This window comes from Cetorhinus maximus, chromosome 30, assembly GCF_964194155.1.
Source record: "Cetorhinus maximus chromosome 30, sCetMax3.hap1.1, whole genome shotgun sequence".
NCBI lineage: Eukaryota > Metazoa > Chordata > Chondrichthyes > Lamniformes > Cetorhinidae > Cetorhinus > Cetorhinus maximus.
Window position 1 is genome coordinate 10,915,412 of NC_135908.1, and position 15,839 is coordinate 10,931,250.

Sequence of the window (15,839 nt, forward strand, 5' to 3'; positions counted from 1 at the left end):
GGGTCCCAGAGAGGGGACAGGAATAGGTCCCAGTTCAGTTAAAGACAGAGGATTGGTGAAACAAGCTCCAAACAGGAAAAGGGCTGTGGAGCATCCGAAAGCTGGTGACTCTGTCCTGCAGTTGCTGGGGCAAAGGGAACCCTTTGGAGCAGTAAGGCTCTGCTTGGCCTGGCTGAAGAGTGGATGTTGCGCTTGCATGTTGGTGCGTGGGTGCATACTTGGGAACAGAATCTCGGGAGACAAGATTTAAACCTCGCGAGGTGGGCCGTTGTTGATGCTGTTCGAATGTGGTAATTGAGGAGGGCTCAGGAGAAGCCCTGAAGATCGAAGAAGGCAGTCGAAGGTTGGTGACTCCGTGTGGTGGGCCGTTAGGGTGAAGGTACCCCTTTGGAGCACCGGTGTTCTGCTTAGCACGACACAAAGAGCTGAAATTGTTGATGAGTTGATGTTTGTGTGTATACTTGGGAATCCAGGGGAAGGGAATCTTCAGATGCAAGATTGAAACCCTGCAAGTTGGGCTGTTGGTTGATGCCATCCAAGTTGGAGCAACGTTTGGAGAGAATTCCCAGGTTCGATCTTTGAAGGTGAAGACTGTAATCCCTCGTGAGATAGAGTTTCAGTGACAAAAACAAAAAATGCTGGAAAAGCTCAGCAGGTCTGACAGCATCTGTGGAGAGAAAGACAGAGTTAACGTTTCGAGTCTGTATGACTCTTCTTCAGAGCTAAAGGAAATAGAAATGTGGTGAAATACATACTGTTTAAGGGGGGTGGAACAGGTGAAGCTGGATAGAAGGCTAGTGATGGGTGGAGGCAAAGGAGAGATTGCGAAAGATGTCATAAACAGAAGGTCAAAGGGTTGTTAATAGTGGTGATACTGGCTAAAGGAGGTGCTAATGGTGACATTAAGAGTGGAAAGCAGAATGTGATAATGTCAGGACCAGGGTAAGCACTCTGGAAAGTGACAGATGGCACTAGTAGGGGGAGAGGGGACGGTGGTGGGGAAAAACGATCGATAAGGTTAAAAGTGGTCACCCAGTCTGCGTTTAGTCTTTCCAATGTGGAGGAGACTGCATTGGGTGCAGACTGGGTGACCGCTTTGCAGAACACCTTCGGTCTGTCCGCAAGCATGACCCAGACCTCCCTGTCGCTTACCATTTCAACACACCACCCTGCTCTCATGCCCACATGTCCGTCCTTGGCCTACTGCAATGTTCCAGTGAAGCTCAACGCAAACTGGAGGAACAGCACCTCATCTTCCGAATGGGCACTTTACAGCCTTCCGGACTGAATATTGAGTTCAACAATTTCAGATCATGAACTCTCTCCTCCAGCCCCACCACCTTTTTGATCCCCCCCCTCTCCCCTCTTTTTTTCTATATTCATTTTTACTTTTTCATATTTATTTATTTATTTATTTCCCCACTTATTTTCATTGTTATTATTTAAAAAAATTTATTTCCATTTTTATTCATCGTTTTATCCCCAGCTTTTAGCCTTTTCGATCTTTTTTCCCACCACCGACCCCTCCCCCTCCCCCCTCACCCTCACCCCCAGTAGGACCATCTGTCACTTACCCTGGTCCTGCCATTATCACATTCTGCTTTCCACTCTTAACGTCACCATGAGCACCTCCTTTAGCCAGTATCACCACTATTAACACCCCTTTGACCTTTTGTCTATGACATCTTTCACAATCTCTCCTTTGCCTCCACCTATCACTGGCCTTCTATCCAGCTTCACCTGTTCCACCCCCCCATTAAACAGTATATATTTCACCACATTTCTGCTTCCCTTTAGCTCTGAAGAAGAGTCATACGGACTCGAAACGTTAACTCTGTCTTTCTCTCCACAGATGCTGTCAGACCTGCTGAGTTTTTCCAGCATTTTTTGTTTTTGTTTCAGATTTCCAGCATCTGCAGCATTTTGCCTTTATCTTAAGAGTTTCAGTAAGATTGATTGACTCTCAGTGTTACTGACGCCTGGGTGGGATGTTGAGAAATCCGTAGACTCTGTTTTGGTCGCATTTGACATTTAATTGAAGAGTGATGTGTTCAACCACACTTTGCCTGTTAATTCACATGTACCTCATATTAACCCTGAGCGGAGCGGAGACAGCCAGACCTGTTAGGGACACCGCCACTCAGGCAGTGGATAAATAGAGGACGAGACTTGGGGCCTTCACTCACCTTCCGGGAGCAAAGACAGCCGGACCTGCGAGAGACACCTCTACTCGGGCAGCGGGCTGAGTTTGTAAAGAAAATCCAGGAGTGACATCACAGGAAAACTGTAAGTTCATTGGTTGGTGAGAAGTTGCTGTTAGGGAGTGTGTTTAAATAGCTTAAAACTAGAAAAACGTATCATTTATAAAGAAGTAGCTATTGGATTTCAGTAAGGAACACTAGCAATAGGGAAGTAAAGTTAAATCAAGTCAAAGTGAAATAAAGTAAGATAAAGTTAGCATAAGTGTAGTAAAGTTCAGTTACTAGTAGTTTGTTCTACTCAATCTATTTACTCTAAGTATAATAAATAGTTTTTAGAGTTACGGATGGCAGGTCAGCTCGGCCAAGTGGAGAGTACATCCTGTCGTATGTGTGAAGTCATGGACACACCATGTATCCCTGACAAACACGTCTGTGGGAGGTGTCACGAGCTGCACAAGCTTGAGCTCCAGATTTCAGAACTTGAGAGGCGGCTGGGGTCACGGGGTCATCTGCGAGGCAGGGGACTAGGTGAGTAGCATGTTTAGGGAGGTGGTCACTCCACAGGTCACAAGCGTACAGCCAAAGAGGGAATGAGTGACCGCCAGGCAGTCTAAGAGAACCAGGCAGGTAGTGCAGGAGTCCCCTGAGACTATCCTGCCTGCTAATCAGTTTTCTGTTATGGATGCTGATGAGGGCGATGGTTCCTCAGGGAAGTGCAGCCAGAGGAACCACGGGCTGCTCAGCTGTACAGGGGAGGAGGAAGAGGAATGGAAGGGCAATAATGATAGGAGATTCCATAATCAGGGGTTCAGATGGGTGTTTCTGCGCCAGTAAATGTGACTCCAAGATGTTGCCTCCTTGGTGCCAGGGTCAAGGATGTCACGGAGCGGCTGCAGGACATCCTTCGGGGGGAGAGGGACCAGCCAGAAGTTGTGGTCCACATTGGTACCAACGACATAGGTAGGAAGAGGGATGAGGTCCTGAAAGCAGATTTCAGGGAGTTAGGAAGGAAATTAAAAAGCAGGACCTCAAGAGCAGTAATCTCAGGATTACTCTCAGTGCCATGTGCTGGTGAGCATAGGAATAGGAGGATTGATCGATTAAATATGTGGCTGGAGAACTGGTGTAGGAGGGAGGGAATCCGATTTCTGAGGCATTGGGGCCAGTTCTGGGGCAGGTAGGACCTGTACAAGGTGGACGGGTTACATCTTAACAGGACTGGGCCTGATATACTCGCAGGGAGATTTGCTAGTGCTGTTGGGGTGAGTTTAAACTAGCTCGTCAGGGAGGTGGAACCTGAGGGGTGGCCCAAATGGGAAGAAAGTAAAGTTGGTAACAGGCAGTAGTAGAGAGATTAGAAGGCAGGAGAAACGAAGCAGAGCACTGCGTATGCTTTGAATGCGGAATAATGTAAAAAAATGCAAAGTTAAGGGCACTCTACCTGAATGTGCACAGCATTCACAATAAGGTACAAATAGAGGTAAATGGGTATGATTTAATTGCCATTATGGAAAGATGGCTGCATGGTGAGCAAGACTGGGATCTGAATATTCAAGGATATTCGCCGTTTAGGAAGGACAGACAAGGGAAAGGAGGTGGAGTTGCGCTGATAATAAGGGATGGAATCAGTGCATTAGTAAGGGAGGATCTCAGATCAGAAGAACAATATGTGGAATCTATTATCTATTTGGGTGGTGCCAGGAAACAGCAAAGGACAGCAGACGTTGATTGGAGTTGTTTATTGGCCACCAAACAGTAGTGCTAAGGTGGGGCATGGTGTTAATCAGATGAGAAAAGCATGTAGCATGGACAATACAGTAATCACGGGTGACTTCAATCTGCATATAGCCTGGAAAAACCAACTGAACACTAATGCTGTGGAAGACGAGTTTCTGGAATGTGTTAGGGATGGTTTTCTAGAGCAGTATGTTGAGGAGCCAACTACAGGACAGACTATTTTAGATCTAGTGTTATGTAATGAAAATGGGCTAATCAATAATTTTGTTGCAAAAAAACCTTTGGGGATGAGTGACCACAATTTGATAGAATGTTACATTGGGCTGCATTTTGCCCCCAGCGGGCAGGCCCAGGAGCGGCCGTGAAACTGACCGCCGCCCGTGATTGGACCTCGACATCGATTTCATGCTAATTTCACATTATTTTACCAGTCAGCGTGAAAAACATGTGCTACAATGCTGAGTGCTATCGGGGTGGTGGGGGCAGGAGGAGGGCGAGCGTGTGCGCGTGGAAGGCACAGAGCTGCCTCATTGAGCTGAAGGTTTTTATAAAATAAAAAACTTACAAATGTTAAAAACATGTCCCCTCATGACTGTGTCACATGAGATGGGAATGTTATAAATGACATTTATACTTTTTAAAAAGATTTTAAATTCCTGTTGGAAACCTCATCCCGTCCGTGGATGAGGTTTCATAAAAAAAATCCAAAGGTCGCTTGACTTTTTTTGCCTGCCCACCAACTGAACAGTTGGACGGGCAGCGAAAAATCCGATTTAATTAATTGATTAAGGGCCTTAATGGGCCTCTTAATTGTCGGGGGGCGGGCGGGCTGCCACCTCTTGTGGCGCAGCCGCCAAGCAAAATATCGCAAGTGCGCTATGACATCAGGATACTCACCCGACGTCATCGCGCACTATTTTACTCCCGCCCCCCCCCCCACACACGAGATAAAAACTCTGCCCATTATGTTTGAAAGTGAGGTAGTTCTCTCTGAAGCAAGGGTGTTAAAGTTGAATAAGGGAAATTATGAAGGCATGAGGGACACATTGGCTGAGGTGGATTGGGAAAATACATTAAAAGGTATGACTGTACATAGGCAATTGGATGGTTTTCAAAGAACTATTACATCGCTCACAGAATCTATACATTCCTTCAAGGTACAAAAACAAAAAGTCAGCTAACTGTGAGTAACAAAAGAAGTTAAGGATTGTATAAGATTAAAAGAAAAGGCTTTTAAAATTGCCAGAATTAGTGGTAAACCTGAACATTGGGAGGTTTTTAGAATACAGCAAAGGAAGACCAAGAAACTGGTAAAGAAAGGGAGAATAGAATATGAATGCAATCTAGCAAAAAACATAAAAACAGACTCTAAAAGCTTCTATAGGTTTGTAAAAAGGAAGCATTCGGCTAAGTCAAACGTGGGTCCATGACAGGCAGTCAGGAGAATTCATAATGGGGAATAGAGAAACGGCAGTGAAGCGAAATGATTACTTTGCATCTGTTTTCACTGAGGACGATACAGGAAATCTCCCAGATTTAGAGATCCAAGAGAGTAGGGAGAATGAGGAAATTAGTATAAATAAGAAGGTTGTATTGGAGAAATTAATGGGACCTGAAAGTTGATCAGATATTCTGCATCCGAGTGTTGGAAGAGGTTGCTATAGAGATAGTGGATGCATTTGGTGACCATTTTCCAAAATTTTATGGATCCTGGAATGGTTCCTGCAGATTGGAAGGAAGCAAATGTCACCCCACTATTTAAGGAAGGAGGGAGAGTTAAAACAGGGAACTACAGACCTGTTAACCTTACATCAGTAGTAGAGAAAATGCTAGAATTGATTATAAAGGATGTGATAATTGGATAATCATGATCTGATTGGGCATAGTCAACATGGGTTTGTGAATGGGAAATCATGTTTGACGAACTTGCGGCAAAATTTTGCCCTTGGCGGGGGTGCTTGGCAGGGGTGGTTGGGAAGCCGCCCGCTGCCCATGATCAGCACCAGACGGCGGTTTCGTGCTGGCAGGCCAATTAAGGCCCACCCGGCGTGAAATGCGAGCGGCAGCGCTCTGAGCATTGCCTGTGCGGGCAGGGGGGAGCAGGGCGAGCGGGCCGAGCATGAACTTCACGCGTGAGCGAGCGCTTCATAATCTCTCTGATGCACAGAACTGCCTCAGGGAGATGAACAGAAGAAAAAAAATAATTAAAAATAAAAATGCAATGAACCATGTCCCCTCATGTGACCCTGTCACGTGAGCAGGGACATATTATTAATGAAAAGTAAAGTTCTTATTTTAATTTTATTTGCTTTTGGAAACCTCATCCCGCCCATGGATGAGGTTTCCAAAAAAATACAAAGCCGCTTGGCCTTTTCACCTGCCCACCAACCGTTAGTTAATTTAATTGATTACTTAATGGCCTTAAAAGGCGACTGCACGTTGACGTCAGCATGCTCGGCTGGTGTCAACACTCGTCACTTCACGCTCAAGCGGGCCGGATGCGTGCGCACTCACCCACCGAGCGAAGATTTCTGCCCTTGGAGTCTTTTGAGGATGTTGCGAACAAAATTGATAAAGGAGAGTCAATGGATGTAGTATACTTGGATTCTCAGAAGGCTTTCAATAAAGCCCCCCCACAGGAGGTTGATTAGCACAATAAAAGCACATGGGGCAGGAGGCAATATACCAGCATGGATTAAGGATTGGCTAACAGGCAGAAAACAGAGAGTAGGAATAAACGGGTCGTCCTCAAGTTGACAGGCTGTGACTAGTGGGGCACCGCAAGGGTCAGTGCTTGGGCCCCAGCTGTTCACAATATATATCAATGACTTGGATGTGGGCACCAAATGTAATATTTCCAAACTTGGGGATGATACAAAGCTGGGCGGGAATGTGTGTTGTGAGGAAGATGTAAAGTGGCTACAGGAGGATTTGGACAAATTTAGTGAGTGGGTAATAACACGACAGATGGAATATAAGGTGGAAAAATGTGAGGTTATCCACTTTGGTAGGAGGAACAGATGTGCAGAGTATTTTCTAAATGGTAAGAGATTAGAAAATGTAGATGTCCAAAGGGACCTGGGTGTCCTTGTCCATAAGCTACTGAAGGCTAACATGCAGGTGCAGCAGGCAATTAGGAAGGCTAACGGAAGGTTAGCCTTTATCGCAAGAGGGTTTGAGTACAGGAATAGTGAAGTTGCTTCAATTGTACAGAAGCTTGGTTAGACCACACCTGTGTGCAGTTTTGGTCCCCTTACCTCAGAAAGGATATTATTGCCATAGAAGGAGTGCAATGAAGGTCCACCAGATGGCGGGACTGTCTTATGAAGAGAGATTGGGGAAATTGGACCTGTATTCCCTAGAGTTTTGAAGAATGAGAGGTGACCCCATTGAAAGCTGCAAAATACTTAAAAGGAATAAACAGGGTAGATGCAGGTAAGATGTTTCCCCTGGCTGGGAGCTTAGAACCAGGGGACACAATTTCAAAATAAGCCATTTGGGACTGAGATGAGGAGAAATGTCTTTTCTCAGAGGGTTGTGAATCTTTGGAATTCTCTACCCCAGAGGGCCGTGGAAACAGTCATTGAGTATGTTTAAGGTAGAGATTGATAGATTTCTGATTAACGCTAACGTAATGGGTTATGGGGATAGTGTGGGTAAAAGGCATTAAAGCGTTCAATCAGCCATGATCGTATTGAATGGAGGAGCAGGCTCGATGGGCTGAATGGCCTTCTCTTGTTCCTATATTGTAAATTGCTTTAACTTTTTGACCTTGTATAGAAAAGTTTATTTTTGTTTGTTCAAAACCCGTGGAATCTTGTGGCTTTCTTCACTGAGCAAGTGTCTTAGATTTCAAACTTTGTCTACTTTAAACAAAACGTCATTGGTCTCTCACGGATAATACCAACCACTCGGGGATCTGGCCAAAGATCACAACAGCAGTGACCGTTGTTTGCTTTTACAGATCTGCAGTCTGATGCGAGGTGGAATTGCAGAACGTGGTGGAGTCAGAGTGGGTCACCGCATAATTGAGATCAATGGGCAAAGTGTCGTGGCTACTGCCCATGAAAAGATTGTTCAGGCTCTGTCTAACTCAGTGGGTGAGGTAAGATCCCTTGATGCAAAGAGCTTCTCTCATCATAAAAATTTAATGGACAGATACAAAAAAAAATCTAAAAAGCTAATGGAATGCTGGCCTTTATATTTAGAGGACTAGAATATGTAGAAGTCATGCTACATCTATACAATGCCCTGGAGTACCGTTAGCAGTTCTGGGCACCACAACTTAGAAAGGATAAATTGGTCTTTGAGGGTGGGCAACCTGGATTTACCAGAATGATACCTGGGCTCAAGGGCTAAATTATGAGGAGAGATTACGTAACTAGGGTTTTACTTCCTGGAATTTAGCAGTTTAAGGGCTGATTTGATCAAAGTTTTCAAGATATTAAGGGGAACAGTTGGGGTCGAAAGAGAGAATCTAGAACTGGGTGACATAGGCTAAAAATTAGAGCCAGGCTTTTCAGGAGTGAAAATAGCGAACACTTCTACACGTGAAAGGGTGGATGACTCTTCTGCAAATAGCAATTAATGCTAGATCAATTGGAAATTTTAAATCTGGGATTGATAGCCTTTGTTAACCAGAGGTATTAAAGGATATGCAGTTAGGTTGCAGATCGACCATGATCACATTGGATGGTGGAAGAGGCCCAAGTTGATAAAGGGCCTAATCCTGTTCCTCCTATGTTCTCTTACAAAGTCATGATTTCATGAATTCAGCGGGTAATGTACCCTGTGAGTATTTCAGGGTACAGGTCGACACCTCCCCTTCCTCCCTCATCTCGAAGTTGTTTGAACGCACAGCTGTTAAACTTGGTTTTACATTTAAAACCATCTCAAAGCACTGAAACCAGAAAGATCATTACAACTTAACCCCTGAATGATCCAAAACTCTGTATACTTATTTGAGTTTATAGTATTAGGGAGACACGGTTTTATCCAATGGGTAGAAGATCCTGAATGATGCGACAGAACATTATTTTCATTTCTCAATGATGATTTGCTGTTGGTTTGGTATTGTCGCGAAAATCCATTCGTGTTTAAGCTGCACATCATCTAGCTGAAGTAGTCAACGCCCCGCCCCCAGCTGTCACACTCGATTAATAGGTATGCATGCTTTTGAGAAAGTTGGAATTTTTAATTGCTGAATTTTTACTAATCTTAGATCCACATGAAGACGATGCCAGCTGCCATGTTTAGACTCCTAACTGGACAAGAAACACCATTATACATTTAACTGTGTGAAGAAACAAGTCCATCTGCTCAACAGACAGGAGCCTTCAGCAGATCAGCTGAAGATTCTGTGCCGGGAAGAGGTGTTTGGTGGAATGAAGACAGAGTGTCAGTGCCTCGCGTATTGTGTGTGCGTGTCTGTCTGTCTCTGTGCGAGTGTGTGTGAGGGGTGTCTGTGCGCCTGTCTCTGGGTGCAAATCTGTGTGTGTTTTTGTCTCTGTGGGCGTATGTCTTTGGATGCATATCTGTGTGTGTGCGTGTGTGTGGCCCATGTGAGTGTCTCTGTCACTCCACTCTGAACTCTCTGCCGTTTCCATTGAGGGAACAAACGGCTCTTGCCCTGCGCTGGAAAATAACAAAATATTTTGCATTTTATAAAAGTTTCAACCAATTCTTTCAAAAGTTAGTGACAATGTCACTTCCATGTGATGTTGGTGTGCAATAAATATTTGAATGTCCAGTGCTGAATGTCAAATAAAGATGACCATTGAGTCACAGTCTGTTACCATTAGTAACAAGTATACAGGGAATACTCTGACAGCCCAACTTGCAGTGATGCTCACTGCTTTGAACTTTCTTTCTAGTGTTTCCTTTGTGTATTTAGCCCCAGTTGGAATGTAACAGATTAGTTCTGTTATCTTTGATGGACAACGGTTACTGGCCTAGCCTGTGTTTGTGCAGCGCGTGTTGTGTTGCTGGTGGGTGAGCTGTTAATATTAGAGTATTTGTATTTGTATCTTGAGATGCTGTCCCTATCACTAGAGGCTAAATGTTAGTTTGTCATTCTCCTTTCGTGTTACTCCAGTTGGAGACGAGTTGATGCAGCAGCAGATCCTGCGATCAATGTTTTATTGGCTGTTGCATGAGACTGCAGCTAGAATACAGAATGTGAAATAAAAAGTTTGAACAGCTGTGGATCGCTGGAGAAAACAGCAGGAAAAATCCAGACTGGTCTTTCCTCTTTTTCTTTTTAAAAAGGTTAATGATTGATCTGGCGTTTGGGAGGGAAAAGTCGCGGTGGGTGTGATACAAACAGTGGGAGAAGCACAGACATGGGACTAAAAATGGTAACGGCACTAAATTTATTTTTTGGAATTATACAAAAAGTTCATCTTTAATCCACAGGATTCAAACCAATTTAAAAAGAAAATACAGAAAAATAAATATGGTCATTTAATATTTCAGTCAAACTCCGATACCCCTGATCTTAATTTTAGCCTCCTAGGATTCTGCACTTTGATGCTGAACGTTGAGCATCCAAAACCCAAACCACGGCCTGGGCTCCCTCACATCAGACTTTGTTTCCTTTTGTTCACTGTCAGGTGAATATGTGGAGGTTATTTTATATTTCTTTTCTCTATAATGTTAAAATATATTAATACATCTTGCAACTCAGGAGAAAACAATATTGCTTAGTTATCCAGCAATGAGTTACAATCACCATGCTGGTATTTTGTTCCATTCGTGATTCTGGACACCCAGTCATCAGTCTGTTACTGGGGTCAAGTCCCAAAGCTCCACTTTCACAAATGAAAGGATGATTTAGCAGAGAGCCAGGACAGGCCAAAGGGCAGATGATTATAGCAATGGTCAACTCCCTGGATCGTAAGAACCATTGGTTTATTTTCCTCCCGGAGCTGATTGGTTAAACTCTTTGTGAGTTTTGGCACACAAACAAAATCACAGGCACAACTGTTCAACATGCACTTTGAAGAGAATAGTGTGCTAACTGAAGGGCTGCTGGTAACAGTTTAATAGCAACTCCGTTTCAGCCTGCCCTGCCAACTGTCTCTCTCTCTCTCACATTTCAGTAAATGGTCCTCAAACAATTGAAGAACAGAGTGGTAGGGCTGCTGCAAGGTACCACTTAGGCTTAGTGTTACTCAGTAACACAGACACAAACAACAGAATCATCTTCACCCACATACTTAATCCAGAACCAGTCAGCAATAATAAATTATAAATACTCATATCAAAACACTGCAAATGGTCCCACTGTAGAAAACAGTCAGAGCAAAGATTCATCCAACGTTTGCAAACAGCATCCAGTTGTCACAATCATACAGCTCATGCTGAAAGAGCCCAGTCTCCTTTTCCTATGTTCATACACAGAAAAGTTGATCTCTAGCTCTGGGTTTGAATGCTGACTAATCTGTTTCTTCCTCCCTCGTCCATGATTTGTTAATGTTAACTAGCGCAATCCACAGCGCGGTTCACAGAACGGTCTCTCTGCACACACCGATCAAACTGTGTGGCCGCTCGCATTCAAAGCTGTGGCCCGCTCGGAGAGTCCGCACTGAGGCTGATGGGGAGCTGAGATCGCCACAGCTCTGGAGGTGCAGGTCTTCCTGTAACCGCATTCTCAACATATTCACCGGATGGTGAGAACTTGTCATCACCTAATGGGGATAAGGAAACACGTCAAAGCGACATGAACAGCAGCAGTGACAGGTCCACAATTTCACCCGGTCCCGGGCACCCATGGGGGAACAGCGACAGCCCTCGATGTTGAAGAGGTTCCACCAGAAGCAGCAAAAATTTCCTAACCATTGCTGAGAAATAGTTTAAAATGATCACAACAAACGGTGATACCTGCACAACCCGCTCTGGCACTGGATGCAGGAGTGTCACCTACCTGGTCAATGACGCTGGCACTGTAAATAGCTTCCTCCATGTGTCGCTCATCTGACTTGATGACAGACCTGATGTTATTGACCACATGTTGTACCTCAGGAGCAAGGTTGCAATTTGAATGCTGCAAGAACTTAGCGACCAATATTTTTGTGTCCTTGTAGGTTTTCAGGTCAACAAGAGAATGTGGTCGTTCGCTGGAGATTCCCCGAGGTGCTTGCTGCTTTAGGTGCCCATCCACCATCCCTATGTCACGCTGCTGCTTGATAGACTGGAAACGTTTGGCAAAACGGCTGGAAGCAACAGAACGAAGCTCGAGACAGGGAGCTGAAGGATAAGAGCAAACAATCCATAAAACAGAACTTTGAGGGCCAGAAGGGCATTTTGCAGACAATTCACCTTCAAATATTAACCCTGGGTTACAGTATGGACAGAATCTGGAAAAACAATGACATTGCGCAAGACAATGTACTTGTACTTCAGACAACAGAGGGCCTGGTGAAAGGATATACTAACTGAACCTAGTAAAAGGTTTCACACTAATCGTAACCTGGTACCTCTGTGGGACAAGACACTAACTAGCACTGCATGGAGCATGACCTTTCCCCCCCAGGCTCAGTGATGGCCATTCCCAGGTATTTGAGATTTGATCTGGAATTCAAGAGAGGCTTATGTTCCACAGACATGCTCATAGATTCCTCTCACACTGCAGTCCATCAATGACATCTACTTCCATGCACTTGTCCACGGATGGCCTCCTTTGGCCATCACTCTGAGCAGTGCCCAAGCAAAGAACAAACAGTTCAGTGCACCTCAGTATAGAAGCTGCCGTTGATGTGAGACACACACATCTTGGGAGAGGAGTTCACAATTCCAGGAGACATGATCGCTTCAAACCCTCTCTCCCAGGCTTCCCCACCCCTCCTTACCCTATCACTGCCCCAGCTCCCCTTGTCACAGTCAAAAAGCAGATGAGATTTTCATTCTGGAGAGAGAACTACTTACCCCATGTCTCAGACAAGCATCATATTACACAATCAGTAGATACAAATATTCCAGGCATCACACTTTAGGACAAATGTCAAGGCCTTGGAGAGGGTGCAGATAGTACCGGGGTGAGGAACTTCAGTTATGTGAAGAAGCTGAAATAGATTCTTCTCATTTACTCTTATCAAAACAATACGTGAGTTTGAACAGCTCCATTAAATCTCCCCTTAACTTTTTGTGCTCTAAGGAGAACAACCTGGGTGTACCTGCCCTGGCAGTGTTTGATGGGGCAGTGTAGAGCAAGCTTTACTCTGTCTAACTCATGCTGCCCCTGTCCTGGGAGTGTTTGATGGAATAGGGTAGGGAGAACTTTACTCCGCATTTAACCCACATTGTACTTGCCCTGCAGTTGTAATAGGGAGAGAATACAATTTGTTAGAAGGGTATTATCACTGAGTGCCTGACATCAGTACTAAGTTGTCCCCCAGCATGACATTCTTCTCTTTATAAGCAGAAAAGTTTTAAAAATGTACAAAGATGTCTGTTTTGACCCAAGCAGGAAATGGGGTTATATTCTGATCTGCTCAATAAATGTAACCCTTGCTGACCCTGCCTGCAGCAGCCTGGCAGTGGAAGCATTGTCCTCCAATCAACTTGCAGGGAGTACAGGGGCTGAGTCACCTCATAGCAGGGGGCACAGGGATTAGGAGCGGGGGGAAGCAGAGGGCATGCAGTAAGTGAGTCAGTGCTGTTTTACACTACGGAGTTGATTGTGACTGCAATTGTGTAAAATGGCTCATAGTAAGGCAACAGCCATTTTTACGTCTCTCCCCATTTTAATTCCCATTTGATTGAGGTGTTTACAATGATGAAAGGATTTGATAGGAAAGTAAGGACAAACTATTTTCTCTCACAAGGGCAAACCAGGTCAAGGAGGCACAACTTTAAAATAAAAGCTAGACCACTGGGTGATGGTCAGGAAGCACTTCCACATAGAGGGGAGTAGAAATCTGGAACCCTCTCTCCTGAAAAGCTGTTATGGTTGGGTGTCAATTGGAACTTTCAAAGCTGACATTGGGTAAGGGTCTCCAAGATAATGGAGCAAAGGGTGGAAATGCATTCTGGGTTGAAGAGGCTGTCTTATGAGGAAAAGTTGAACAGGCTGGGCTTATACCCATTGGAGTTTAGAAGACAAAGATCTTATTAAAACATATAAGATCCTGAGAGGACCTGACAGGGTGGATGCTGAAAGGATGTTTCACCTTGTGGGAGAGACTAGAACTAGAGGACAGAGTTTAAAAATAGGGGTCCCCCATTTAAGAGTCAGAATTTTTTTTCCCTAAGAGGGTCGTTAGTCTGCGGTATTCTCTTTCCCCAGAGAGCAGTAGATGTTGGGTCATTGAATATATTCAATGCTGAGTTAGACAGATTTTTGATGGGGGTTGAACAGATAGGTGGAGTTAAGGCCACAATCAGATCAGCCATGATCTTATTGAATAGTGGAGCAGGCTCAAGAGGCCAAATGGCCTACTCCTGGCTCCTAATTCTTGTGTTCTTAAAATAGAGATTAGTAATTATTGAGTGGTGGAATTGGCTCAAGGCTGAATGGCCTTCTTCTGTTCCTACACTTCATTCAGCACAGATTAATGGAAGGAGGTAAGGGAAGATTTTCAGTATGTGGAGAGACAGTTGGTGTAGCTTTGATTTCATCTCAGAACTACAATAATCAGTGGTAACATTACATGTGCACGGCAATGACCATAAAACATCGATAGGTTTATGGGTCTGGTGCTGTGTGGCAATCTGGTTCAATCAGCTGGAAATAGGATTGGAAGCAGTGTGTATCACAGAACTCTGTCCCAGTCACTGGCTGTTCACCTTCTGTAGAAGTGCAGGCGGCAGGATCGCTGCTGGATCGGATTATTCTGTTCCCACCAGTTTTTCTTTGAGCTGGTAGCCTGACTCTGTCAGGCATGGTGGTAGACGGGGACTGCCTGAAGACTCCACAGCACATTTTAATTTGTTTGAGCGAAGCAGAGTTTGCCTGGGCTGGTGAATGGGGCTTTTTCCTCACTGTGCTTGCACTCAATACTGGACACTCTGACAATCTGTGCTCTCGCCATTCCACAGAACCCTGCGATAGAGCTGGTGACCTGCTTCCTTCCTCACGGGAACTCTCTGAATAGGTCCTGTGTCTCCACCAGACGTCAGCCTCCAAACTGGTGCAACCATGGTCTGTGGCAGTGGCAGGTATTGCACTGTCGGCAGAGTGCACAGATTCCTGAACTTCAAGCGAGCAGCAATCCCCGGATAAGCCAGTGTGTTCTGGGGCATCAGCAGATTCACACAATGTCAGTGAGGCATTGTCCACAAACACTGAAAAGGAGAGCAGAATATTTAAACACACACGCCTGATAATACATCGAGAAAGAACGCTCCCTCCCTCCTGATCGGTGGATCAGCACACTGACAACCCTCACACACCTCGCACACGTGGCCATCCACCTGGTAGGATCGCAGGCAGCCAGGACCAGTAAGCTATTCAACCATGGAGAAGTTACAGCCACACCTGCTCCTGACCTACACATGCAGTACCTCCCGGAGCAGGAACCTTGGCTGATGGTCTCCTCACTAGGCATTGGCCTAGGGCATTGAGTCTAACACTGGGGCAGGCCAAAAGCAGCTAACAGCACATTCCAGGATTGAGAGCTGGCATGGGGCATCTTGAAACCAACCCAATTAGTTCCGTCACCCCCAAGTCTTAGGTCGAGGATCAGACACAGCATGGAATTCTCAGGTAACACAAAATAAAATAGCTGCTCAAAATACACTGCTGACACCGCATCAGTTAACCTTAGGTGTAAATATAATGTTCATGGTATGTGTTATATTTGCCTCAGTCCTGCTCTAAATCGTACTTCCCCCTCATTTTCTCCTGACTCCTTACATACCTCTCCTCTGTCCAGCTGTCTGCATTGCAGCCTGGTCAATCTC

The 15,839-nt window shown here is 44.9% G+C and overlaps 2 protein-coding genes across 14 annotated transcripts in view; one reads left to right on the forward strand and one right to left on the reverse strand.

Moving 5' to 3' along the window:
• LOC144670054 (amyloid-beta A4 precursor protein-binding family A member 2-like) overlaps window positions 1-10,173 on the forward strand; it is a 65,350-nt gene extending 55,177 nt beyond the window's left edge. For all 9 annotated transcript variants that reach the window (XM_078532418.1, XM_078532416.1, XM_078532414.1 and 6 more), the window contains 2 exons: window positions 7,903-8,043; window positions 9,160-10,173. In XM_078532418.1, the coding sequence (XP_078388544.1) occupies window positions 7,903-8,043; window positions 9,160-9,231 (213 nt within the window). In that variant the 3' untranslated portion in view covers window positions 9,232-10,173. The remainder of the gene's footprint in view (window positions 1-7,902; window positions 8,044-9,159) is intronic.
• Window positions 10,174-10,295: 122 nt separating this feature from the next.
• Window positions 10,296-15,839, reverse strand: part of fam189a1 (family with sequence similarity 189 member A1) — a 56,901-nt gene continuing 51,357 nt past the window's right edge. For all 5 annotated transcript variants that reach the window (XM_078532424.1, XM_078532423.1, XM_078532428.1 and 2 more), the window contains 3 exons: window positions 14,724-15,221; window positions 11,863-12,185; window positions 10,296-11,626 (listed from right to left, as the gene is read on the reverse strand). In XM_078532424.1, coding sequence (XP_078388550.1) covers window positions 11,441-11,626; window positions 11,863-12,185; window positions 14,724-15,221 — 1,007 coding nt within the window. In that variant the 3' untranslated portion in view covers window positions 10,296-11,440. The remainder of the gene's footprint in view (window positions 11,627-11,862; window positions 12,186-14,723; window positions 15,222-15,839) is intronic.